A 24,816-nucleotide genomic window follows, 5' to 3' on the forward strand; every position below is an offset into this window, starting at 1 on the left:
AGACCTGCTATTAGCCCTCACGGACAGGGAGGAAGCAGGAACGTGTGATAAGGCTGATCCTCACAGGCAAACCAGGAGGCTCATAAAACCCCACATTTAAAAAGTCAAATATGATTTTTTAAGAGGATCTCATGAACTGGGTCTCCCATTTATGTGTCTCAAGTGCCTGGCGTAGACTCACTAATGATTGCCTGGGTCAGGCTGTGATGTGAGTGCAGAGGTGCTGTTGGATGCAGAGGGCTCTGCAGCACTCAGATGGATTGGGGGAGGAATCCTCTTTCCATTTATTTTATTCCTGTTTTTACTTCACGGCCTGAGCCTTGCCCTGTGCACCCTGTTTACTGTGTGTTTCATAAAGGCCAGAGGACTCATCCTGTTGCTCTGAAACTGTTTAGCCCATCTTTGGCTGGATTTACTGTTCAGGAAGAACAAACGGTTGCTTAGGAAAGTGCTGTATTTAACGAGAGAGCCAGGCTGGATTTTTTTTCAAACAAACAGATAAAAGCCAGCAACTCTCAGCTTGGCATGGACTTTGCCGTTTTGTTTGTTGCATCACCCCATTGTCTTCTCTATCCCTTCTTTTTTTATATTTCTTTGTTACAGCGTTTCACAACCCACAGCCTGGATACTGTAATTCCTGAAGGAATGCACAGCATAATGAATACTGCATGATCACAAAATAGTTCACCTCATGCAAAGCCATAGCAGAAAACGATGCAACGATGGCTGTTTCCCAATCGTCTCTGCTTCACTGGTTTCTTTTATTTGGAGAAATTCTTTCAGCTTCTCCTCACAGAGGCTACCGAGTGAGAGGAAGTGTAACCTTTCTCCACCCAGCAACAAAAATGCAATGGTTTTGGAGCACTTCCCATTTCCATGATGTCTCTGTACAACCCAGTACAGAAGTTAAACTGGCCTGTGCCTTCCTCCCTGGCTGCAGGAAAGGGAACTGGGGTACAGAGATGCAGCACATGGGGAAACAAGCCCTGCCCCGCAGGAGAAGCAGCTTTGCCAGACTGCTGGGACCAGAGTTAACAGCAGAACTTTTTAATTCGGGGATCCTTAGCAGCACTTCCACATATCGAGATATTAATTAATGGCTTATTTTTAAAGGTCAGGTTGTTGAGTTTCTTATTTTGTAAATTGGGTTTTTGAGAAGCACTTCCACAGACTGAGATATTAATTAACGGTTTATTTTTAACAGCCAGGTTGGGATGTTTAAGTGTCTCATTTCCGCTGGCGCTGTCGGGCAGGGGGTCCCGGCAGGATCAGGGCACAGGGAAGGGCCCGTGTCACCCTCGGCACCGCAGCCCACAGGCCCCACGGGTGCCCTGCCCGGGATTCCCAGAGAACGCGGGCAGGAAGGGCTGGGCCGGGAGGGGCCGAGCCCCGGCCCTGCCCCGCGGGCCCGGCCCCGCTGCTCTGCCCCGCTTTACTCTGCTCTGCTCTGCTGCCCGGGCGGGCCCTGCCCGCGGAGCCGCCCGGCCGCTCCCCGCCCGTCGCAGGGGCTGACGCGGCGGCGCCGGCGCAGCTCCGGCCCGAGAGCGGCGGGGGCGGAGCGCGGCCCAGGCGGCGGCCGGGCTGAGCCGGGCGGCGCCGCGGGCAGAGGTGAGCGGGGGGCGGCGGGAGGCGGCGGCGGCCCCGATCCCGGCCCGCCCGGAGCTCGGCCCCGCGGAGCGGAGCGGAGGGGCCCGGGCGCTGTCAGCGCGGGGCCGCGGGCGGGCGGGCGGAGGCCGCGGGGCGCCGCGTGTGGCCGCGGTCCCTTCCGGCCCTCCCGGCGCTCCGGCCTCCTGCCCTGCCCGCGGGGCCTTGACCGCGCCGCCGGGACTCGCGGGGAATCCGGGCACGTCGTGCCCTGTGGGCAGCACGGGGAGGTTCTCCCTGGCTACGTGCTGTGAGAGTTGGGGCGTTGATGGGGTTGGGGAGCTGTAGAAGGGAATTTTGAGGTGTTGCAACAGCTTTGTTTCTCCATCACTGGCCTCTCGACCCCGCTCCTCTGCCCCCAAGTTGTCTTCTCCCTGAGAGCCCCAGTGTCTCTGCAGTGTGAGCACAGCGCTGTTCTGCTCCGGTGCTGTTTGCTCTCCCCTCCCTCAGCCCTTCCAAGCTCTGCTGGCCGGGTGGGACAGGGCAGCAGCAGCTGCTGCTGGGGGTGCTGGGCCACGGATGGGGCAGGCACAGCAGATGTGTTCCTCAGCTAAAGGCTGCTTTTAACTAACGTGCTCTGCCATTTCCAAATTCCACTTGTTCTTGCCCAGGCTTCTAGCCAGAAGAGAGATGGAATGACTTTGGCGATACCATCATTTTAGCTTTTCATGTTACTAACACAAAAAGAGAAGTTATTTTTAAAAGCTGCAGGAAAATGTGTTTAATACTTGTCAAATACACTCTTAAGGAAGGCCTACAGAAAGCATCAAGGAGACCCTTGACCTCAGACACATTCAAGGACCTCAGATGAAATGCCAGTTTCTGTTCCCTTCCCAGAGCTTGGACTGCAAAGTTTGATGGACTTTGTTTCAGCTCCTTCCGTGCTTCTGCCTTGCAGAGGTATTCAGGAAGGAAGAGACAAAGCTTGAGTCACATTTCATTAAAATCAATCTAAAGCCTGAAGATGAAAAAATATTTATATCCTTATGCTTTGCAAAAGATCTTTGGGTTCTTAAATCTAGAAAATTTCCATCTCTGATTTGTGACAGTATTTCTCTTAAAAGTTCTGTTATCTAATATACATATCTCCATTAATCTAGTTGCTAAAGGAGGATGTTTCTGTAAGTAAATTCTATCATCTTGCCAGAAATAAATCTAGTAGTTGTGTAGCCAGCTAGGTGAGACTGTGAGTTCCCAGAAGTGCTGGTTGAGAGGAGAGTCCATGGTAACAGTAGGAGCTGAAGCCTTGCAGTGTGACCATGAGGTCACCAGCTACGTGTCCTGCTGTGTTCCTCTGAGTCAGTAACTTCGGACTTTGGCTATTTCTGTATGGTCTTGTGCTAATGAGTTATGTTTTGTCAAAGTGCCTTTCCCTAGGCCTCGCTTCACCTCTGGGAGAAAATGTTTACTTAACAGGCCACAGAGCTGTGCTGGTCAGAAAAGAAGGAGAAGAGAGGATAGTTGCCAGTGCTGTGGGTCTGCTTTTGCCACGTGCTCATTGCATCGTTTCAGGACTTCCTGACCTTATCGGCTTAGCTCTGGCCACGTGGTGGTTTGAGGAGAGACACCCTTCTGCAGCTTCCTCTCTCTCTCTTTCCAATTTTGGATCCTGCTTGGGGGAGGGAGGGCATCTTCTTGCACAGCATATCTCAGCTGCACACCATAGTCCCAGGCTGGCTTTCTCTTTCCTCCTCACCTCCTGTCCTTGGGAGCTGCCTGACCTCCACTGGGAAAGGCTGAGCTCTGGATGTTGTAAGAACTGCCTCCCACGGGAGCAGGTGATGCATGAGTTACTCCTGCCTGCACAAGGCCACACTCAAAGCTGTTTGCTTTATTTATATTACTGATGCTCTTAAAAACAAGCTTCTTTAACAGAAGAATTTCCATGTATCTCTTGATCTACTGGGCACCCTGACACAGCCCTAGATGGCTTGTGGTGATCTAAGCGTGAAGGAGCAGCTCCTCTGCAGTGCTGTGGGTTTGTTCTGCACTTGTGTGGACAAAAGGTTTCTGTGGTCGGGCAGTTCAGCTAGAAACCTTTGGTAGGGTCCTGTTGGCAGCATTTTCTGTGACTGCTTTCCCCATTTATGTGCTTTTCAGTTAAAACCTGGGGTCTCTAAACTGTCAAAAATAAATGGGACTGCCAAGGACTAATGAGTGGTTAAACTTACAGGCTCATAATGGGTGAAAGATATGAATGTAAAGTATCTCTTACAGTACTCAATTTCACTGAAGGTGATGTAAGTTGCAGCCATGTAAGTTGCAAATGGAGCGATCTGCTGATTGATCTAAGGAAAATACAGTGTGTGTGCACTGAATTTGTTACTCATAAAGGATTGAGGGCCTCATGTTCCTCCATTCCCATGCAAGTGTGCAGTGCTTGTGCTTGATGTTAAGTTGCTACAGTCATGTTTGCTTGTAGCTTACCAGAGCTCTTAGGGTAAGTATTCTGAAAACTGAATGGTTCCCAAACATATTTTTTTTTTAATTTCGAGTATAAAGCAAATCTGTAATCGGAATCTGCCATTAACGTAGAGGTGTAACAGTCTGGGGTTGTCTTCATCCAGTGCAAAAGAGATTGTGCCTTTTAATATTTAACCATTTGCAGATGTTATGTCAAACACAGCTAAAGGGGTGAGTTACGGTAAATTGCCTTCACTTTTGATCTTTGGGACGGGTACATCTTGGGCTTTTTGAGTTTGAGGTTGCTGGTGTAATACTGGCAGCATCCCTGTGCAGTCACACAGCACAGCACAGAAACCTGCCTACCTCCACTGACTAGCCAAACCCTCTGCTAGTTTAGAGGGTTTTCATCTGTATTAATGATTGGGGCAAATATTTCACTTTCTCTTCAGGTTCTTAAACTTTGAGCAGTGCTTGCTTTATTTTTGGTTTTACACTGCTCAGTTCAGTTCCTTTTCTAGCAGTGCACTTCTAAGCTGTCCTTTTGTCTTGCTGCTTTATGGTGCCAAGTAAACCCAGTGATATTCCTGTAGTAAGTTCTTCAAGCAGCATCTTGAATTAAATATTTGCATATGGATTATCTTTTGTCACTCTAAGTAACACTGTTGTTAGAAAAGTGAACGGTTTCAGCTCCTGGGGACTGGGATTAACTGCTCTTTGGATGCCTTTACTTTAAAGGGATCCAGACTCAAAGCTGATCATGTTTGAAAAGGGAGAGGGGAGGGCAAGAAAACTTTGCTTGGGTTAAGTGGCTTACTCAAACTTTATTTACACTTCAAGGAGAAACTGTTTTGCACAGAAAAATAGTATAATGTGGAGAAATTGGTGTGGGCATCACAGACAAATATGATTTTTTTTTTTAATCCTGTGTTGTAATTAAACCATTTTTAATGATCTAAGTTAAAAATGAAACAGAAGAACAGGTAGGTAGAGTAGCTTTCCTAACATCTTCCTTTGTTGCAGTTTTGAGAAGCTGGATTTCATGACACCAATGAGCAAATAATCTATTTCCATTGCTGTTGCAATTGTGTTGAAACTGTGGCATCACTCTTGTCTTCACTCAGGTTTGCCTTGGGTCCTTCTTGTTACCAGGACTTACATTAGCTGGAATCAGATTCCATGTTTTTCCCGCTATGATCATGACTTCAGTCTCCTATGGGTAGAACAGTGGCAGCTGTAGGAATTTCAGCTCCTGCATAATCCAGGGCCATTCCAAAACTCATTTTTCTATGTCTGAGGCAGTGTCTGTTGGGCTTGGCTGTGGGAGAGCAAGGAGAAAGGTGATGACTCCAAATTGTTCAGGAGTGTTCTCAAAAAACTGGCAGGTATGTGGCACCTATTGCAGAGCCTGAAAAGATTAAACCTTTGCCTTCATCTGCTGTGCTCTCCTTGGAGTGCTCAACACTTTGTGTTGGCAGAAGCCTCTTGTGTATGGGGCTCTGTTGAGAATGTTGAGATTTGCCTGGGTTTGTTTGTTTTACCTGGATGAAATGTGTCTGGAATAAGCTGTCCTAGCAAGCCTGTGGTTTGGCTCCTGTTTACTGAGGCCACTCAAGGAATGTTTGTGCTGCATACAATAAACAGACACATAGTTTGTAGTGGAAAAGCAGGCATAAACTGCATCTAGGGTAGAGAAATATGGAAGTGCTAGATGAGCAAGTACAAAAAAATTGGTGTGATGAGATGTTATGTCCTGATTTTTCTGATAACCAAGTTTTGTGGTGAGTAATAGAGGGTTACAAGAGAGCCAGGCTCTGTTGCAGTGCTTTTGTACTGTTGGACTCTCACTATCAGTGGAGGTATCCAGGTTTCTTTCTGCCTTGTAGGTCCAGTGAGTTCTGGAGAGTTTTCTGTGTGATGGGAATATTTTACCTAAGCGATAAATTGTATTCTTTGTGCTCGCCACATTTCTACTTCTCTCTCCTCCACACACACAAAAAAATAAATCCCAACTGCTGTTTATGTCTAAGATGAATAGAGTAAAAAAATGCAGAAGAGCTTCTTAAGTTAGACTTTGAATATCTGGTTTTGAGGTGTTATTCAGACTTGCCTTAAAAGTCCAATCGTTAATGTTTTATAGACTTTAGACTCCTTTGTTTTGAGCTACACTGCCTATGTGTAATGGTTAGGATAGACATGGCTAAGGCAAAACTTGCTATTATAGTCTGTAAGTCAGAATAAGTCTGATAGAAGGGCAGGGCAAAGTCCTTGTCTCAACATGTGAAAAATACAAACTTGTAAATTACGGGATACATAGTCAGGCTGGGGCACTTTGCATGTAGCATCCCATGTTGCCTCTGGTGCATTTGCCTTCCCCTTGTGTTTCTGGATTCTTCTAACTGTTAATTAATATTTTTAGCTACATGGTGAAGATGAACAGATATTACTATGCAGGCTTTACACGCTTGTGTAGTCTCAGATATATCCTTATTGAACACTTTGAGATGCAGGTTTTTTAGTGGGAAAATGAATTTTTAAGATCATTAGCTGCTGAGCTGCGTTGGTACTGCTTTGTTAATGCAAAGATAAATACTGATTATAGAAGCTGATATTGGTGTCATACGGAGTGAGATGTTGCTGTAAATACAGAGCAATTACTTCAGGAGTAAACTATGCCACTCTTTATCTAGTCAGAGAATCAAAATTTCTGTGGGTGTTTGTGTTTTGCTGTTCCTTTAAAGGAAACTTGGTGTGAGCTTGTGAAGTGTTTTCAGAGGCTGCTTCGGTTTATTGCACAAGAGTAAGGGCTCCTTTGTACAGTGCTGATGGGGTGGGGTACCTGCACACACTTGTTGATAACTTGGACTTCAAAGTTTTGTTTTTCAGAAGCCTTTTGAGGCAAGCTGGTTAACTGTGCTTTGCCCTGAGGCGTAGGCAGTGAGAGAGGTTTAACCGCAGGCTAGAGAGTCATGAGTTGCATATGGGGAGCATGGGATGGGTGGGAATTACCTGTTTATTGCTCTCCCTCTAGGGAAGGTAAATGAGCAAAGCCTGTTTACACACCCGAACCATTGCAGCTATTGCTCGTTTTTCCTTTTGGTACAAGTGAAAATGTCTTAGGGAATGTGCGGTTGTGGTTGGAGGAGGGGTGGAATTTTAGGTAGGCATGTGGCCTGAGGGATGTGCCTTAGTGTTTTGCTATTATGTTACAGTCCAGATAACTCTGAATTATTTTCCCTCTTTCAGCTGTTTTTGAAGATCATAATGCAGCAGAAAAATGAAAAGCCATAGAAGACATTTGCTTTGGCAAAGAAGTCAGCTGCTGGCCCAGTCTGGAAGATGGACCACTGGTTTTGGGAAGCTTGGGAAATACTACTTCCTAGAGCAATTTTTCCTAACTTAGAAGAAAAGACAGAGTGCTCAGCTATTTGTGAGCTTAAATCACAACTAACTGTACAGAAGACCGTGGTGCAGGAGGAAGACACTTGAGCTCCAAAGCAGGTGGGCTCGTGATGTGCTTCTAAATGCAGAAACTTCTCCAAAACTTATTGTTGAGTCATACAGCTTTCCTTAAAAAACTACTGAGAGCAAAAAGATCCTGTCCCTATGGTGAAGCTGAAAGCTCCTCTAGAGAAGCAGTAAGGAAACTCAACAATGTATCCTTTCAGATTGAAGATCCCTTGAATGAAGAATTTGAAACTGTTGCTGTTCTCAATAGCATCTCTGGCCACATCCATTATGTCTCACCTGGCTCGCTGGAAGGTGCTGCCTTGTCTGTAAAGAAAGGTGGTTTTGTATATAGCAGGGGGGAGAGCAATAATGATGAGGGCAACACAGTCCTGGTAGTTTTAAACAACTTTAAAAGGAAATGCTGTTGCAAAGGGAGTGGAATGGAACTTGTGGCCCCTTGACAGCTCTAAAGCGGTCCAAATTTAACCATCATTCTGTAAAAAAGAGATTTTTATTTATGATGCATAAGAAACTTTCTATGGTTAGGTTTCGGTATAGAATCATAAAATTCCCGAAACTTCGAGCAAGAGGCAAGACTTGCAAATTAAGAAAAATCAAGCAAAGGTGGGTGCAGAAAGTTACAAGGGACCATCAAGAAACGCTTCAGCGGGATTTTGAAAGTAGATTGTGTAATTTGCTTTCCTCCTGGAAATCTAAAAGTAAGCGTCTTTGGAAGCGGTACAGCTTATCAGATATGAACAATAACACACCCGAATCTTTAGGAGCGGAGAACGAAGTATGTGCACCTGAGACCTGCCACACGCAGGATGTGTCTGCTGAGCTGTGTTCTGAGGAGCCACAATCCAGAGGGCAGGATGGCAGTGTGGATGCTGTCCCACCAGAACTGCATGTTAGAGCTTCTCCAGAGGCAGAAACCTTGCACCAGGTGGAGGCCAACGGGGCTCTGGCAGAGGATCATTGCTCTGACATTGTCGTCTCTGTGACAGAAAAAGAAATTGCTGTTTCAGATCAAGATGGTGCAGAATCCAAGGAGGTTGTGGGTGTAGGTGGAATGACACTGTTGCAATCCTCCTTGCAGGACTCTGATGCCAGTGATAATTTTGCAAATGGACCTTTATCCATGGAGCTGACACAGAATGAGGACAGCTCTAGCCAGATGGAAGTAGAAGGTTCCTTAAACTTGGACATTTTTAGTTCAAAATTACTAGATCACCCTTACTGTAAAAGTCCTCTTGAGGAGCCTTCACCAGAAAGCACAGGACTGAAATCAGGAACTCGGAAGGGAGGCAAAAGGAACAGTCAGAAAACTTCCCGGGTGGCTGATGAGCAGTTGGCTACATGGCTTTGTGGTATACCTTTTAAATATCTTAGGGCATCCAGGAGTTCCTGAAAGCTGCTGCATGTATTGTGGAGTTTACATATTGTGTTAATTCCTTTATAAAAATGGTTTCTTACTCTGAATGGTAAAGGTCACTTAGCATAACATTTGATTAAATGAGGCTGCAAAGAGGAGAGCTGCATGAAGGAGGGACAAATGAATGTTTATCTTGCAAGCTATTTTAAGATTATTTTATTTTAGAGAAGACAATGTAGTTTAATTGGAATCTGCAGACAATTGTTGATAGAAATTTTAAATGTCTTATCATGTGGAATCAAAAGGTTCAGGTTTTTAACAGGTTTACAATTGCTGTTCTTAATTTGGTTTTTGAAATTCCTAGGTATTCTAGTGCTTCCTTCTACACTTATACTCTTCTCTTGCTCTTAAACTAAATCACTTAAACTCAGGTTTTAATAGCCAAATACTGTTTGTTGTCCCTTACTTTTCTCTCCAACTGTTCATAGAGTAAGCTTAATGAATCCTATGAGACAATATTTTTCAAGAAGACTAGTCTTAGCAAAGGTTCAGCAAAAAGTCTTTGGGGTTTTTTTTTTTTGCTATGCTGAGTATGCAGTATATGATAGTCTCTCTAAAGAGGAGCATGATAAAAATAGTAATTGGTGTCTTATTTATGTGTAGCAGCTTTCTACACACAGAGTAAGGAGCAGTAAGTTAACATGTGCCATCTTTTACCATCATTATAACTTCAGAGATGTTCTGGTAACTTCCTTTGGAGAATTTGTCTTTTTAGAATCTCATAAACTTTAAGCTAGTGTCAATGAGTGTTAAAGGAATTGTTTGAAGTTTGACCTGCTCTGATTTTTCTGTCTACCTGTTTGTCCTTCAATTCTGCAATTGATTTCTCTAAAGCAAAATGTGAAGGAGGAGACAGTGAACCTCAAGAGAGGAGTTAGCTCTCCACATCCATATCTGTAAGTTAGTGTGGGATGTGTATCTCTGTGACTGGCTTTATGTGATCCAGCAAGGACCAGATGCTGTGTGAGAAATTGAGAGAAACTGTGGTGACCCAATGAAGAGATCATTTCTGCAATGGAGTTCTAGAGTTTGTCCATCAGAAAAAGAGATGTAGTCCTCCTATAACAGGCAAGAGCCAAGGTTGTATTTGGATGGCAAAGGTTAAAGTTTTGTGGTCTGATAGTATAGTTTTCTCAGCTGTAAAGAAGAATTTTAGTTGTGTATAACTGTACAGGAGCTCTTGTGTGTTTAGGAGTGTTGTTAATAATTAACTGCATCCTAAAAGTGCTAACCTGGCAAGAGTTCCTGGGGTAGAAACATGAAGGAAGTGCAAGTGTTAGGGCCGCTCCTGGGTTTTGAATTTCTCTGCAGCAGCTGAACTGGGACGTTAATGGGCTGCAATGCTTAGTGCATTCAGACATGCTATTAGGTATCAAACAGCCCCATGGTAATTCCTGTTCATGATGGGTATCTGATTTTGCCCCAGGGCTGAACTTTGTATTCTCTTCCTTGAGTTACACCAGCCCAAGTGAGGTCAGTGTTGCTGGAGTTCTGGAGCTCTGCTGCTCTTAGTTGTAATGACAAGAACAGTTCTTCCTCTGTGTATTAATGAAAAGCCTTTAAATTTTTTATATATTAAAACAGAAGAAGGTATACTCATAAGCCCCATGCATTGTCTAGCTAGACTTCTAGCCAGAGTGAGAAACATCTTCCCTGTCACAATTTACTGAGATGTAAGGAATATAAGTTGTTAGGCAAAAGTGTGGCAGAGTTTCAGGGAAGGTTCTTCTCCCACAAAGAATGCTTCATTGTAGTTTGATCTTGCTCTTCAATCCTTCCTCCCTTCCTTCTGTCACACTTCTTGTTATATCTTCACTGCTATTCTCAGCTCATTGTGTTTTGGGTTTTTTCTTGGTCTCTCTCCTTTTGTTTTTATTCTTACTGCTGTTCTTCTGGCACTTTTTCTGCCCAATGTTTCTCTCATCTTGCTTTTTCCTATCCTGATCTTGAAAGTTTCCAGGAAATGTTTTTAAAGCCTTAGTAAGCACACACTGTCCTATCCAGTGATGCTCTGCCATCACACCCCAGCCTCAGAAGAGTTCTGGACTTTGGATTAATGCAATTTTCCTGGACTCTGATCTCAGATCCAGCTTTCTGTACACACCAGCTTTCTGTACACAGAACACATGTTTTCTGCTGCATCTGAAAATTCATTTTCAGAGAGCTGAACAACTTGGTCTTTTTTCTCTTGTTTACTAGCAAGTGTTGAAATCCTGTTCTCCATTCTCTTTCATTCTCAGAATGGTTTTGGATGCTTATGTGGAATTTATATCTCCAGTGTTCCAATCTTGTGCTTGAAAAAGAACAAAATCTATTTCCTAGGCTTTTCAATTCCTCCAGCACTCATCTCTCCGTTATTTCCAAATTAATATCTTTCTTTGGTATGGTTGCTCAGTGTTTTCCTGGGCAATGACAGGCTGACATGGGTGTCTGTGTCACCCTAAATGCCATCCCTAGGATCCAAGGGTAAAGGAGTTAAACTTGCTGGGAGTCTGTCTGGCGTCTTTTCTGTTCGCTGTGGTGCGGCAGCGGAACTGAGCACACTGCAAACACTGCCAGCTCCAGCTGCCTGCATTTGAGGAGAGTCATTCTGCCTGCCATAAGGACAGGATACTGGCTTTTCAGTGAAACCTGTTGCAGGAACTGATGGCTTTTCACGTTGCAGTAAAATGATTTAAAATGCTAATTGAAGTAGGGAAGGGGATGGTTTCTTCTCTAGCACTGGTATAATTAGTTTGTTGTAGATGTGTATGGCAAGAACAGGGGCTGATCTTTTCCTGTGAAGCTGAGTGATCAGATTAATGCGTTTTTATTTTTGTCCTTCTTCCCCTACCCCCGCTTTTATTTAAAGTTGCCAATTTGAGCTTAGCTTCCTTAAATATGTCCTTGCCATGTGTGGTACTGCATGTTGGTTGGGTGCAGAATAACTGCTGCTTGTACCTGTGAGAACTGAGAGCTTTATTGGATTGGTGAACTCAGAAGGTTTTTATATGTTTGCACTTTCATTTTTCTGGTATATTTAAAGGATTCCTAGATGAAGTTATGAAGAAATACGGCAGTTTAGTACCACTCTGTGAAAAAGATGTCATGGGAAGATTAAAAGAAGTCTTTAATGAAGATTTCTCCCATAGGTGTGTAGCAGTATCACATTGTACACCTGGTAACAAACGAATCACTTGCATCGCTACTGCATGCTCTACATATAACAACTAGCAGAACAGAATCCATTTGACATGACCTTGACTTGATTTTTCTCTACCCTTTCAATCCTGTTTTAGAAAACCTTTTATCACCAGGGAAATCATGAAGTATCGGGAAAAACATCCAAAAACCTCCACTTGCAATTTCCGGATCTTCTATAATAAGCACATGCTAGATATGGATGATTTGGCTACACTGGAAGGCCAGAACTGGCTGAATGACCAGGTCAGAGATGCTTGGCGTTTATGTGTTTCCCTAACCCTTTTTAGCCCATTTATATTAGAATACCAGTTGTACAGCTTCTGCTGACATTAGAGGTGGACTATCCTTGCTTTACACTTCACCAGTAAAAGGAGTGGTGGGCAGCTTTTACAGTGACAGGTGCAGTAAGTCTGGAAGCTGAGAAATGTCACAATTAGACTGTTTCCTTTTGAAGAAATGATGTACTATTTTGATAAAATAGCGGCTACCCATATAGGTTTTAGTAACTTTCCCCATCTCCAGCCTGAGCAGATTACAGGAATGACAGAGTGAAACAGCAAACTGTGGCCCACAGCCAAAATACCAGAAAGGCTGCAGAGCCCAGGACATGCATCAGTAGATTTAAATTGAATTAAACTGCATTTAAGATTGAGGCAGACTTCAAGCAGCCAGTTACAGTCTCTCTCCAGGATGACCACTATTAGTTGCGGAGTGCTTGTCCTTCAGACATCATGGCTCTAAAGGCTCCTCTCTGTATTGCTGGTTTAAGTGGGTAGGGGCCTATGTTTTGTGGGCATTTGCCAATTTGGGTTTAAAAAATTGTGATGTATTTAACTATTTACTAACTCTTCCAGATAATTAACATGTATGGTGAACTCGTAATGGATGCAGTCCCTGAAAAGGTGAGAGGGTTTTGTTATTACACAAATGTACCTAATGAGAGATGGAGAGGGGAGGGCAAAACTTTGAACACTTCAGATATAGAATCTGAATTCAATTCAATGATGGTCTGAGTGGTTCCATTATAATTTGTTGCTATGTGCTGCTCATATTTTCTACCTTTCCTTTTCCCTTTTCAGTGCTGTTGCTCTTGTTTCAGGAACTGACTGTATTAGCTCTGCAGGTGATCTCTGTGGTAGCCTAATGTCACTGATGTATCTGTAGATGTGCTCTGTTTTGGCCCATCCCACTCTCCTTACTTCCCTAGAGGTTTCTGTTCCCAGCTTATCTCCTTCTAAAGTGCTGTATTCATGCCTTTGCTCCCCAGCCTGGTGTTTCAGCTGAAATTTCTGATGAAGATGGATTTCTGCTGAGATGACAAACCATGAGTGTTAGCATCTGAACCATGCACATGTGCTGCTTGCACTCACCCTCCCGCCCACCTCGTAGCTGTGGGGGCTGTAACAGCTCAAGCTGTGTCAGCTGCCTGCCTGGTGAATGTGAATTTGTGTGAAGCTGCTTGGTTCCTTGGCAGTATTGACTCTGCAGGACTCTTGTTTTGTGCATCCTCCTCAGAATGCTTACAGCTTTGCAGCTGCAGTGCCTGACTGTTGGTGGCAGTTGAGAGAAAGAAAGCAAAGAAAAAGTAATCAAGATAACCCCCCCCATTTTGTGACTAAATTTGCAGCAGTGACAATTATAAAAATCCATCTGTTTACTAATAGGGCAGAACAGTTTTTCAGGTGAGACCACAAAGGAACCAAACAAAGCCATTCTTAGATGAGCTCTGCACAATGTACCTCTTAAAATCTTCAAGCTCTGAGGAAAGAGCGTTGTTGCTTTGATTGGAGGTGGTGGTGATTCTTCATTAGTATTCTCTGTATTTCCTGAGTGTGCTAGGCTTGGGGTATTGGAGATTGTATCTGTTTGCTTGTGTCTGCTTTTTCTTCCTAGTGCATAATTGAAATCCTCATGGGAGATTTTGTGCCGGTACCTCAGAATATGGTTTTGAAGTCTGTTGGCATAGCTAATGGATGTTAGACTGTGTTCTCAGATGCTGAATTTTATAACTCTTTTTTTCAAGTAACAACTCAAGCCTTCTACCACCTCTACACTAGCAGAATTATTAAAAACAGATGTTGCAGATTTCTATTTGTATTAATCTGTTCCTATAATTGAAAGAAGCTAAGCACAGGGAATAATGGTGTTAACCTGGAGCTAATTATTTTTTTGCATAAGCCTACATCTTTTTGTCATAAATGTCAGTTTTCACTTAACAAATGAATCGGTCTTACCTTAAAAATGCTTCTCAATAGCAAAGTATTATTCTTGTTGGGAGCTAGTTATAAGAGTTGAATACCAAAGACAATGTTGTTGGACTAAATGTCATAGCTGTTGTGATCAATTTTCTTTTCCTGAGTCTCAGCTTCCAGCAACTAAAGCCAGAAGTTACTCCCTTCTCCACCACCCCCACTTTTCCAGTCCAATGTTCTCTTCCTTGATCCCTATAAAGAACAGCAAAACCAAACTCCTTGTCCTGGTGTTTTTCTCCCATGTCCGTCCCCAACAAAACAATTAAACATAATACGCCTGGAGATACAAAAATGTAAATATAAATGCTGCTGTGGCTTACATGATATATTACAGGGAAATAAGGCTTATTTTATTAGCTTGCTGAAGAACAGCAATAGTTGAGGCTTGGCAACGCCTCTGTTTGTCCCTACTGGGGTTCTGTTTCTAAACCTGCATTAAATATTGCCTCATTACAAGTTGTTTTGTATAAATTATCCTGGGAAGGGGAATGACTGTGCATGAAAATTTCTGTGCTCATTCCTCTTCTCTCTCTCTCTCTCTCTTGTTTAGGTTCATTTCTTTAACAGCTTTTTTCATAGACAGCTCGTAACCAAAGGATATAATGGGGTAAAACGATGGACTAAAAAGGTACCTTTACCTTTGTCATCAGTGCTGGGGTTCTGCTGGGCTGGGCTGAGTCACTTACTTGAAGCTGGGTTACTGTGTGTTATTTGCAAAGGATAGGTTAGCAAAGGAGCTGTACAAAGTGGGAAGGGCTTGATGAAAATAGTAGTGTGGCACTATTGAAGTTAGTACGGGTATGTTGTACTTGGAATGGCTAAATCTTCAGTGGGAGGTTATCTCTTTGTGTATGTTCATGCAAGTTGTTAATTTAACTGCAAGAAATGTCTCTTACTGCTCCTGACAGTGCTAGGTACACTAATCTAGAGGAGAGCAGACTTAATTCTGCTTTTTCCTTTTATCTCAAACTGGCATTCTTTGACAAAATCAAATTGATACTCCAAGTAACACATACCAGGTACTAGAAAGCAGAAAAGAGACCCATGGTTAATAAGCCAGACTGTTGTTCTCATGACAAGAACAGAATTCACCTTGCTTTCCAGAACCCACAGCAGATCATGGGTGTGATATTTTCAGGGGTAGCTAATGCAAAAAGAAATACTCTTTTTTTTCTTTTTTTTTTTCTATGAACATTTGTCCTTTCTAATATGGGAGATGAGGCAAGACTAATCAAAGGCCGTGTTTGAATGTATGATCTTTCTGCAGAAGTACTTAAATAGCACACATCTGTGAAATGCTAGAGATGAACTCATTATCCAAATATAAAATCTATTCATATAATTTATTAAAAATCTCTTTAAAGAGAGATGGAATATCGGTGCTTAATATTCCGACATATTATTTTTTAAATGTTCTTTTTCTCCAGAAACCCAAGTTTTGTAAAACCCCCAAAATTAAGGCAGATTCTGGAAGCAGGATCTGTATTGTTGATACTGAGAGGTACCTGATGAGACAGGACAATTTTTTAGACATTTACACTTAAATTTCTCAGGAATCTCTCAAGCAAGAATGAGAGCTAAGCAGTTTCTACGGGAAGGATTCTGTAGACTCCTTCATCCTGCAGTGTGCAATTAAGGGGAGTTTGTTTCTGTTCTTTCAAACACAGCAGAGTATTGCACCATGTTTTATAAATGTTCTCTCCTGGAGTACAGGATATCCTATGCTGGCTCTGGCTTCAGTGGTTTCAGAGCTCCTGTTTGTGCATGTCCCTTCTGATCCTCCATCACACTGGCACTCCTGATCCACTGTCATGAGATGACACAGAGCTGACCCTGCTCTCTTGGTGGAGTGAATCTGGGTTGCCACCACTCTTCCTGTACATCAGTTCTTAACTGAAGACCCCACTTTTGGCTGCCTGTTTCTACTCTTCTGCTGCAGGATTGCACACCTGCAGAAATCCCACAACTGGGGCCTCATGAGGATGCTTGAGTTTCGTGTGGTTCTGCTGTTGCTGGACATCACAGAAGATGTAGTTCATTTATCTTATTCCAGTTTTCCTTTGTGGTCTCAGCTTGCTGCTGGCTGACATCCCTCTGCTTCTCTCCAAGAATGATGGATCGGTGTGTAGCGAGTGTGCTGTAATCCAGTCAGGAAGCAGTTTCTGCAGGTGGGAGCAGGGTCGATGCTTGTCACAATCAAAGGACTGTTGTGAGCCAGGCTCGGCTGATAACTGCTGTGAATGCCCAGACCTTTTTGTCTCTTCAACTTCCCATTGTTACTCAAGAAATAGACTTTTCTTTCCTACAAAAGACCTGCCCTTGCCAGTAGTGTTGCAATTATGTACTGTTCAAATTGCACAGTGCTTAAAAAAAACGAGAAAAAAGCTTAGAAATCTTCCCACAGGATGAGTTCATTTAGTTCAGTATTCTATTTTTGGTTATTTTCTGGACTGTGCCACCAAAACCCCAGTAATTAGACACTCATTTCAAGAGGAGCTAGGAGAAGGAAGATCATGAAAGGCCCTGGCTTGGCTGGCTTCCAAAAGCATAAAGGCTCATCTGCCATACAGACACTGGGGGTGTTGTATCTGATTTACTTGTTCTGTACTTCAGGACCTTTTCCCTTGTTTGCTTTCCTGTGACCACTGTACATCTGCTACAAAGTTAGCTCTGAGAAAGGATGAATCTGCTCTACCTTCTTCCCCTCCTTTCCTCTGCTCACCAAAGCATCCTGCAGTCCTTTGCCTTCCTCTGACAAGTTCCAGAATCTGTGTTAGAGCAGAAAGGGTCAAACTGCAAACTTGGTAGTTTTGTGGGGTCTTTGTAATTACAGCTTCTTCACAGAATTGTGGAATAGTTTGGGTTGGAAGAGACCTTACAGATCATCCAGTTCTGCCCCTCTGCCATGGGCAGGGACACTTTCCACTATCCCAGGTTGCTCCAAGCCCCATTCAGCCTGGCCTTGAACACTTTCAGAGGTGGGGCAGCCACAGCTACTCTGGGCACCCTCTGCCTATATCTCACCACCCTCACAGGGAAAAATTTCTTATCTCATCTAAACCTGTCCTCTGTCAATTTAAAGCCATTCCCTCTTGTCCTGTCGTTCCATGCCCTTGTCCAAAGTCTGTCTCAAGCTTTGTTGTAGCCCTTTAGATACTAGAAGGTGCATAAAGTCTCTACGGAGCCTTCTCTTCTCCCGACTGGACAGCCCCAACTCCCTCAGTCTGTCTTCATAGCAGAGGTACCCCAGGCCTCTGAACATCTTTTTAGCTTCCTCTGGACCTGCTCCAGCAGGTCCACCTCCTTCTTACCCTGGGGTCCTCAGATCTGGGCACAGCACTGCAGGTATGGTCTCCTGTGAGAGCAGCCGAAGGGCAGAATCTCCTCTCTGACTTGCTGGCCTCACTGTTTGTGATGCATTCCAGCATGCATTTGGCTTTCTGGGCTAGGAATGCATGTTGCTGCATTGTGTTGAGCTTCTCATCAACAACCCTAAAGTCTATCACCTACTCACAAAGCATCTCTGATAGAAATGAGTGGTGCTCACACTCAACAAGTGTCATTACTGAAGAGATGTAGCTAACCTAAACTGAGGCTTGATTGTATTGCCATCATTACCTAATGATGAATCCCACGGCAACACAGATGTTTCAGTGCAACATGAGCAGGATTTTGTCACAAATACAGTAGTGATTAATTCTGATACTGTACAAGGTTCCTCAGCCACTTTATGGACTGTAATTGTATTTTTGTGCTTGCTGATAAGTTGTGTATTAGGTAAACATGAAGAATGTGGTGAAAGAGTGGAGGGGGCAAAAGAAGGTTTCAGTTATGGAATGGCAGAGAGGAAACTTGGATACAATTAATCTCTTGCTTTGCTTATTCTGCCTATGGAACTCTCTAATATATGTTGTTCTTTTTGCCAGGTGGACTTGTTTAAAAAGACTCTCTTGTTAATTCCTATTCACCTGGAAGTCCACTGGTCCCTCATTACTGTGAACATCCCCAGTCGAATTATTTCATTTTACGATTCCCAAGGCATTCATTTTAAGTTTTGTGTAGAGGTAAGAGTGACAGCTATGTCTGCAAAGTCTGAACTGTTTTCTTAAACAAAACACTCCCCCTTTGTTTCTGTCCAGCCATAAGCTTTAAATGTGGTATGTCTGTCATTGTCTTGCTGTGTATGAAATGAGAATCAGCCTGTCCTGCTGAGGAGTGTGAAGCACAGAGCTTGAGGGTCACACCAGAGCTGGGACCTGAGGTCAGATTGCCTATTGCCCAATTAGCCTGACCATGTAATCAGCACAGCTTTGGTGACTCTGACTTGGCACTCCCACAAAAAGCAGGAGCTCAAAGCCCAGTGCCATGGGGAAGCAGAATAACCCCAAGGAGAGTGAGGGCATTTCTTTAATCTGTTAAGGGACTTGTGTTTAGGATAAATGATAAATTGTGGTCTTTTAGGGGATAGGTTGCCTGGGTGAGAGCACAGGACTGAAGATGCCATAGTGTTGCCCAGTGGGGTTTATGTGTTACTGTGCTATTAACAGCGTGTTGCCTTTTTCCTTGCCCCGCATTGAAACAGGGTGCTTGCCTCTGGTTATAACCCAGCAACCTTTCAGGGCTGCAACCTGAACACTGGAGTTAAATTATCAGTCTTCTTGATAAAGAGCAGCCAGGAAATTTTTGCTGGGCTTAGCAAATTGTAATGACCCTCTTACAAAAGCTAATTTTGTCAACTTAATTGCTTGCTTGATGCAGCAGCCCTCTACTTTTAACTATGTGTGGTTGTTGGCTTACAGAGGAGCAGTAATTATTGTACCCAGGAGAGTTCCCAGGTAGGACTTCTGAATGAAGATAGTATGCCTGCTGGCATTTACTGAGGATGAAGCTAATGTTTGTCCTGGGAGCAAGAGATCTCATGCTCTCTAGCTTGTGAGTGTGCAGCATGAACCAGCCATCCCTCTCGGCAGCCCCACGGTCTCTGCTGCAGCCTTGCAATGTGGTCTGTCCCATACCATTCCAGGCAAGGCATTTGCACCTGAATGTCTCACAGACATGAGAAACTTCCATTTGTGCCTGTTCTAGGGGTAGGAGGGGAGCAATGCCCCAAAATTCACTGATCCACACTAAGGTGAATATTTGTGTGCTGCAGTGTTTAAATTGTGCTGTAAATACCTAGCCTGTTTACAGAGAAGTAGGATTTGCTTAACCCAAGACCATAGTCTCATTTATCTTGCTTCCTTCTCTTCCCTTGTGTTAGCCTATTTTTTTTCCTGTATGTCACTAAAACTCTCCCTGGAGCTTTGTTGATTAGCTGCAGAACTTGAGCATTTTGCATTGAGATTCCAGCAGGAAAATGCAGTTGTATTTAATATAAGGGCCTTGGTGTCAGCCAGTAAGCCAGGAAAGAACACGTGCCAGGCTGCTCTGGTTTTCTCTGGATGTCTGGGAGCACTCTGACCTTGTGCCTGGGTGCCACAGCTGGTCTGGTATGAAGTAGAGCAGTGTACAGTGTGGCTGGGGGGTGTTAAAGCTCCCCTTGATAGACTAAAATGAGCTTTGATGGCAGAAGGCACAGCACCCACCAGCGTTCATTTCTTTACCTCTAGATTTGAGCTCAGCTCCTAATGCTCACCTGAAATTTGTCCTCGTTGTCAAAAGGATACCAACTAAGCAGTCAGTGTCTCTCTTCTGTTCTTTAGTGGGTGAATAATGTTGCTTTTTTTCCCCTTTTTTCTTTAAAGAACATTCGAAAGTATTTGCTGACTGAAGCAAAAGAGAAGAATCGCCCCGAGTTCCTTCAGGGTTGGCAGACTGCTGTGACAAAGGTAAATGACAGCACTTTGAGCCCTGGGGTCTGACTTTGTGGGAGATTTCATGAAGCTGCCTCTAAATTCATATATTTGTACAACTAGTAAATGGTTTTATGCTGCCCACATGGAGTTGCTGAGAGAGATGCAGGTAGTTACACATGGGAGCTCCAGCTCTGTTGCTCATTCAGCTCCCACCAGGGCTTTAGCACTTTCTGCAAGTGACTTGGTGACCTGAGCCTTTCTCTGGACAATTAACTGCGTGCAAGGCAAAACCTGCAGCTGGTGTCCATATTGACACAAGGTCAAGCACAGAATGAGCTGGACATTCAGCTGCCCCCCTTCTTCTGAAAGGGCTGTTCTGAATGGATGGGCTTTGATGAGGGAGGGAACAGGCTGGTGTTGCTACTGCTGATATTTTACGTTTGCTATGGATAGAGGGCTTTGGTCTCCAGGGCTGTTTGTGGCACATTGCGTTTGATCACAAGCAAACAAAGTCTGGCAACAATAAAAGGCAATAACTTGTGTGTAGTGTAAATGAGGGAATGTGTAATTTGTGTAGCCATCCCATAATGGCTCCAAAGATATAAAACAGGTCATTGCACACTAGACATACTTCCAACAGCTCCCTGCTTGCACAGGTTTATTTTTAGATGCTGATACAATGATGAAATTATTCCTCTCTACACTCATGCACAACCTGTGCAGTCAGTTCATCCTTCTGCATTCCATGAGGCGGAAGATCTGGGAGTTGAGAAAAAAAAATTACTTTGCCTTTTCAAGTGCCAGAGACATAATAACACTAGTGATTGGGACTTTCTAGCTCTGCATATCAAAATTGAGCATGTTTAAGGAAATAATGAAGGTTGAAAGTTATCATTTGAGACTGCCTTGCTCAGTCCTGTTGCCTAGTAATGAACCATTTGTCATGTTCTCTGAAACCCTTTGGTGGGGCTGGGGGAGGAAAGCCACTGCTGGTAGTATGGACGCTGAGAGTAATCTTCCTCTAGGCCTGTGTGACTTTGCTGATATAGTTTTGTCCTGTGTAAAGTAGATAATGCTGTACAAACATTTATTTAAACTAATTGAGAAGCTGTTCTGTGTAGGTCACTAAAAGAAAATAAACTTGAAAGAAAGACTTGTAATTTATTTTCTGTCTTACACTATATATTTTTCTAAATATTAGGTGTTTTTCTAACAAGGTGTTGAGTGTCACCTTGCAAAGTTTGTGTGAGATCAAGTAATTACAACTCCAGTTTCTGGTGCTGCAGAACAGCTAGCTCTGAGCATGAGACAACTGATCCTTATGCTGAATCTGCTTTTGAACTTTGAGCAGGAGTTAGAGAACAAAAGGATAAGTAAAAGGATAAGGATCTGACATGTCTCTGGTTGTTTCTTTTCCTTTCAGTGCATTCCACAACAGAAAAATGACAGTGACTGTGGGGTTTTTGTGCTCCAGGTAAGAGTATTCCTTTTTAAAAATCAGTGGCCTGTATTGTTCATGTGGTAAATGTCCTTTTTTTCAACCAAGCCTTTTCCTTTTCCCCAGTACTGCAAGTGCCTCGCCTTAGACCAGCCTTTTCAGTTCTCCCAGGAAGATATGCCCCGAGTGAGAAAAAGGATTTACAAGGAGCTGTGTGAACGCCAGCTAATAGACTAATAAAATGCAGCCAACCTAATTTCTCTGGCATTTCTGACAAGTTGCAGCTGGTGTTTGTGTACTTGAATTTCTGAAAACTTCCATGAATTTTGAGCGATTCTCAGCTGAGTGGTGTGGCCACTGTTGTTACCTCAATCTTTTGCAAAGTTCTTTAATTGGCAGAACATAACAGAGCTGCCGTAGACTATTCCTGATGTCAGTTTGGTTCTCTTATGTTCTTTCCTGTATTTAATATTTATTATTTCAGCATGCATATAGGCAAAGCATGCAACTAAAACCATGAAACAGTAGATTTGGGGCACCTTTGAGGTGTAGCTAGAAACGACAAATACAGGTGAATTTGTCTGGAAAAATAAAGATGCATGATATGTTTTCTGATGCAATAATGCTTTGAATGTATCAAAAAAAAATCAATGCCATAAAAAGAACAGCTAGAACCTATTTGATAGTTCCATTGTCCCTGTTGTGGCTGTGTAATACTGAATACCACATTTTAGGGTGGCTAAACTCATCTACGGTTTTAATTTGTGAAGATCCCTTTTTCAAATAGTTCAAGTCGCTAATAAAGTTTGTTCTGTTAGCATTTCTCTGGCTGTCATTATCAGCCTGTCCCTATAGATAAAAAGCAGCCTTTGCACAAATAAAGCTTCAGCACTTGTCTGTATAATAGAAAGTACAGAAGTGTTCAGTCAGTCAGATGGATGGTAAGTTCCTAGATGCTGCAGAAGTCTCCATGATGTGTGTATTAAGGAGAATTATAAAGCTGGCCCTGAAGAGTCACAGCTTAGATAGTAAGATAAACTCCTTGGCTGTAACTGTTTACATCTCAGATGGCTTTGAGTCATTTCTCAGATCCACAATATGCAGTGAAAATGTACCATTTCTCCCTTCAACTGTCTTCAAAGCTTATTGTCTTTAACCTCCCGTTGGCTTTTGCTTTTGTTCAAATGTAAATGAATTCATTTCTGCTGCATCTGCTGTTTGATTGTGTCGAACATCCCTGGTTTTGTCCGCGTTCAGTAGCGCCGATGGGTCTGGTTGGGAGTTCCAGCACTTGTGGTGGGTGCAGTGCAAACACAGCGAGGTGATGTCATCCTGCTCCAGAGGGGTGGGAGCCCAGGAGCCCAGCCCTGAACTTTGCAGGGTTGTTGTGCTGGGCAAAGGATGAGTGAGAGTGGTGCATCTGCGGGGCTTTCACCTTGGTCTGTAAACTGTGATGTGCTCCTTGCTGAAGAGAGCTACTTCTGTTTGAAGAGATTGTTGTCTGGCGGTGCTACGCCAGCAAATGTCTTTGCTGTGTTTTTCTGCCAGATACAGGAATGAGCCCAGAGGAAAAGTATTTTCATTGCTAAACGTCATCTGCTGCACAGCTTCACTTTGTGTCCGTCCATAGCCCTGGCTTCTGATGGAGGAAAACCACTTTGACTTCCCTGTCTTGCAAATTAATTCAGACTTGAGCTAAGCCAGGTGCAAATCCCTCCTAGATGACGGGGAGGGAGAAGGGAGGGAGTGCCAAGCACAGTCAGGCCAGGAAGTGGAAGCACGTGCACACTGTGCTGTGCTGGAGAAGGAGTTCCTGCAGTATCCTTGCATGTTCCCACTTCCCCTTGTTGGCAGCTGGCAAGGACTGGCTTAATTTAGCAAGATAAGGAAAGCCTTAAGCACTTGGTTTGATAATTTAAACGAGGAACTTAATGAATCAGAAATAACCTAAGACCCAGACAAGCAAGATACATCTGCCCATTGTATGGTGCAGAGCACCCCACAGCACATGGTTTATTTGTGTTTCCCTGAGGTGTAACTGGCAGGTGAGTCAGTCTTGAGGTGAGTGTTTGTGAGCAGTGGAGGGTGACTTCCATGAAAATTGAAACTTGGAATGTAGTTTCTCCTGTGGGGTAGCACATAGAGCCAGTGCTGCCATTCTTCTCTATGCACTGGTGTCACATGAACAGTTCCAACACTTATGTGGTGGGACAACTGATCTGGGCCACAAGTAACCCCAAGGACAGTTCCTCAGTATAACTTGCTACTAAATGTATATCCTGGTAGGAAGGAATACACAGAATTGGGTGGCCAGGAAGAGATGGGGAGGTGGTGCCACTTTGGGTGCATGCAAGTGAGGCTTTTTTTTCAAGTAAGACTCCTGGCAGAAAGGGAGTGGAACAAAAAGAGAACTGCATGAGCAAATTGCTTTTATTTTCAAAACATGAGCAATTTGGTAAAGAAGCTTGAAAGGTGTCCTGTGAGACTACCAGTCTGTGAGGCTCAAAAAAAGACTCTTATTTTTTTGTGCAAGTTGCCTTGTTGATGGATATTTTTCATTGCATGGGAATGTGCTGCAACATTGCACTACAGACAGTTGTTTCCTAAGGCTTGGGGCCTACTACAGATTGGTAGGCATCCATCTTGCTCTATATGAGAGATCGTGAGGAGCCTTTAATCACGATCCCCTTATCAGCAGCATCAGCCAAAGCACAGGATTTCTGTGAACTGTGTGTTGGATGTGGGTGCTTTGAAGCAAGTGCATGTGTGTCCCAGATCGTTTGAGGGGAGGGGGCTTGCATTTGAATCTGCTGCCTTGTGAGCTGGGGAACAGGGTGGGGAAACATGCATGTTGGAAAGTACTTCATATGTGCTTTCTTGTCATCTAGAGGTTTCCTGACAAGTGTTCCACTTGGTTATGGGGCAGCACAGAGGAGTTGCACTTGAGTCTCCAGCTGTGAACACACCAGTGAGGGGCCTCTGAAAAAAAAAAGGAGGGGAAATTGAAAACAGATCTAATGTAAGCAAAGTATGTTGGTGCAGTGTTGAAATTAATCACAGGCAGTCAGAATCTCAAGCTCTGTAATGGTGTATCCTGTGAAACTGGACTAATTAACTCCTCCTTGAGAATGTCTTTGATGCCTTAAAGGAGATGGACTTCATAATCTGTAGTCATTTTACTAGTTCTTAAAACATTCAGAACTATGTAGAATGTTT

General features: G+C 43.6%; 1 protein-coding gene across 3 annotated transcripts; it reads left to right on the top strand.

The window, feature by feature from the left end:
- Positions 1–1,548: 1,548 nt before the first annotated feature.
- Positions 1,549–24,609, top strand: SENP5 (SUMO specific peptidase 5). 3 transcript variants are annotated; one of them, XM_083868375.1, is made up of 10 exons: positions 1,549–1,608; positions 7,294–7,548; positions 11,958–12,063; positions 12,211–12,358; positions 12,970–13,017; positions 14,918–14,995; positions 18,294–18,431; positions 20,112–20,195; positions 21,586–21,636; positions 21,727–24,609. In XM_083868375.1, the coding sequence occupies exons 3-10, from the start codon at positions 11,975–11,977 to the stop codon at positions 21,835–21,837; spliced, it is 747 nt and encodes a 248-aa protein (XP_083724501.1). In that variant the 5' UTR covers positions 1,549–1,608; positions 7,294–7,548; positions 11,958–11,974; the 3' UTR covers positions 21,838–24,609. The 3 variants fall into 3 exon arrangements, with proteins under 3 accessions (XP_083724501.1, XP_083724500.1, XP_083724502.1); XM_083868374.1 differs by lacking the exons at positions 1,549–1,608; positions 7,294–7,548 and adding an exon at positions 7,789–8,867; XM_083868376.1 differs by lacking the exons at positions 1,549–1,608; positions 7,294–7,548 and adding an exon at positions 8,897–9,828.
- The last annotated feature ends 207 nt before the right edge of the window (positions 24,610–24,816 follow it).

Source organism: Zosterops lateralis (genome assembly GCF_965231275.1).
Source record: "Zosterops lateralis genome assembly, chromosome: 10".
NCBI lineage: Eukaryota > Metazoa > Chordata > Aves > Passeriformes > Zosteropidae > Zosterops > Zosterops lateralis.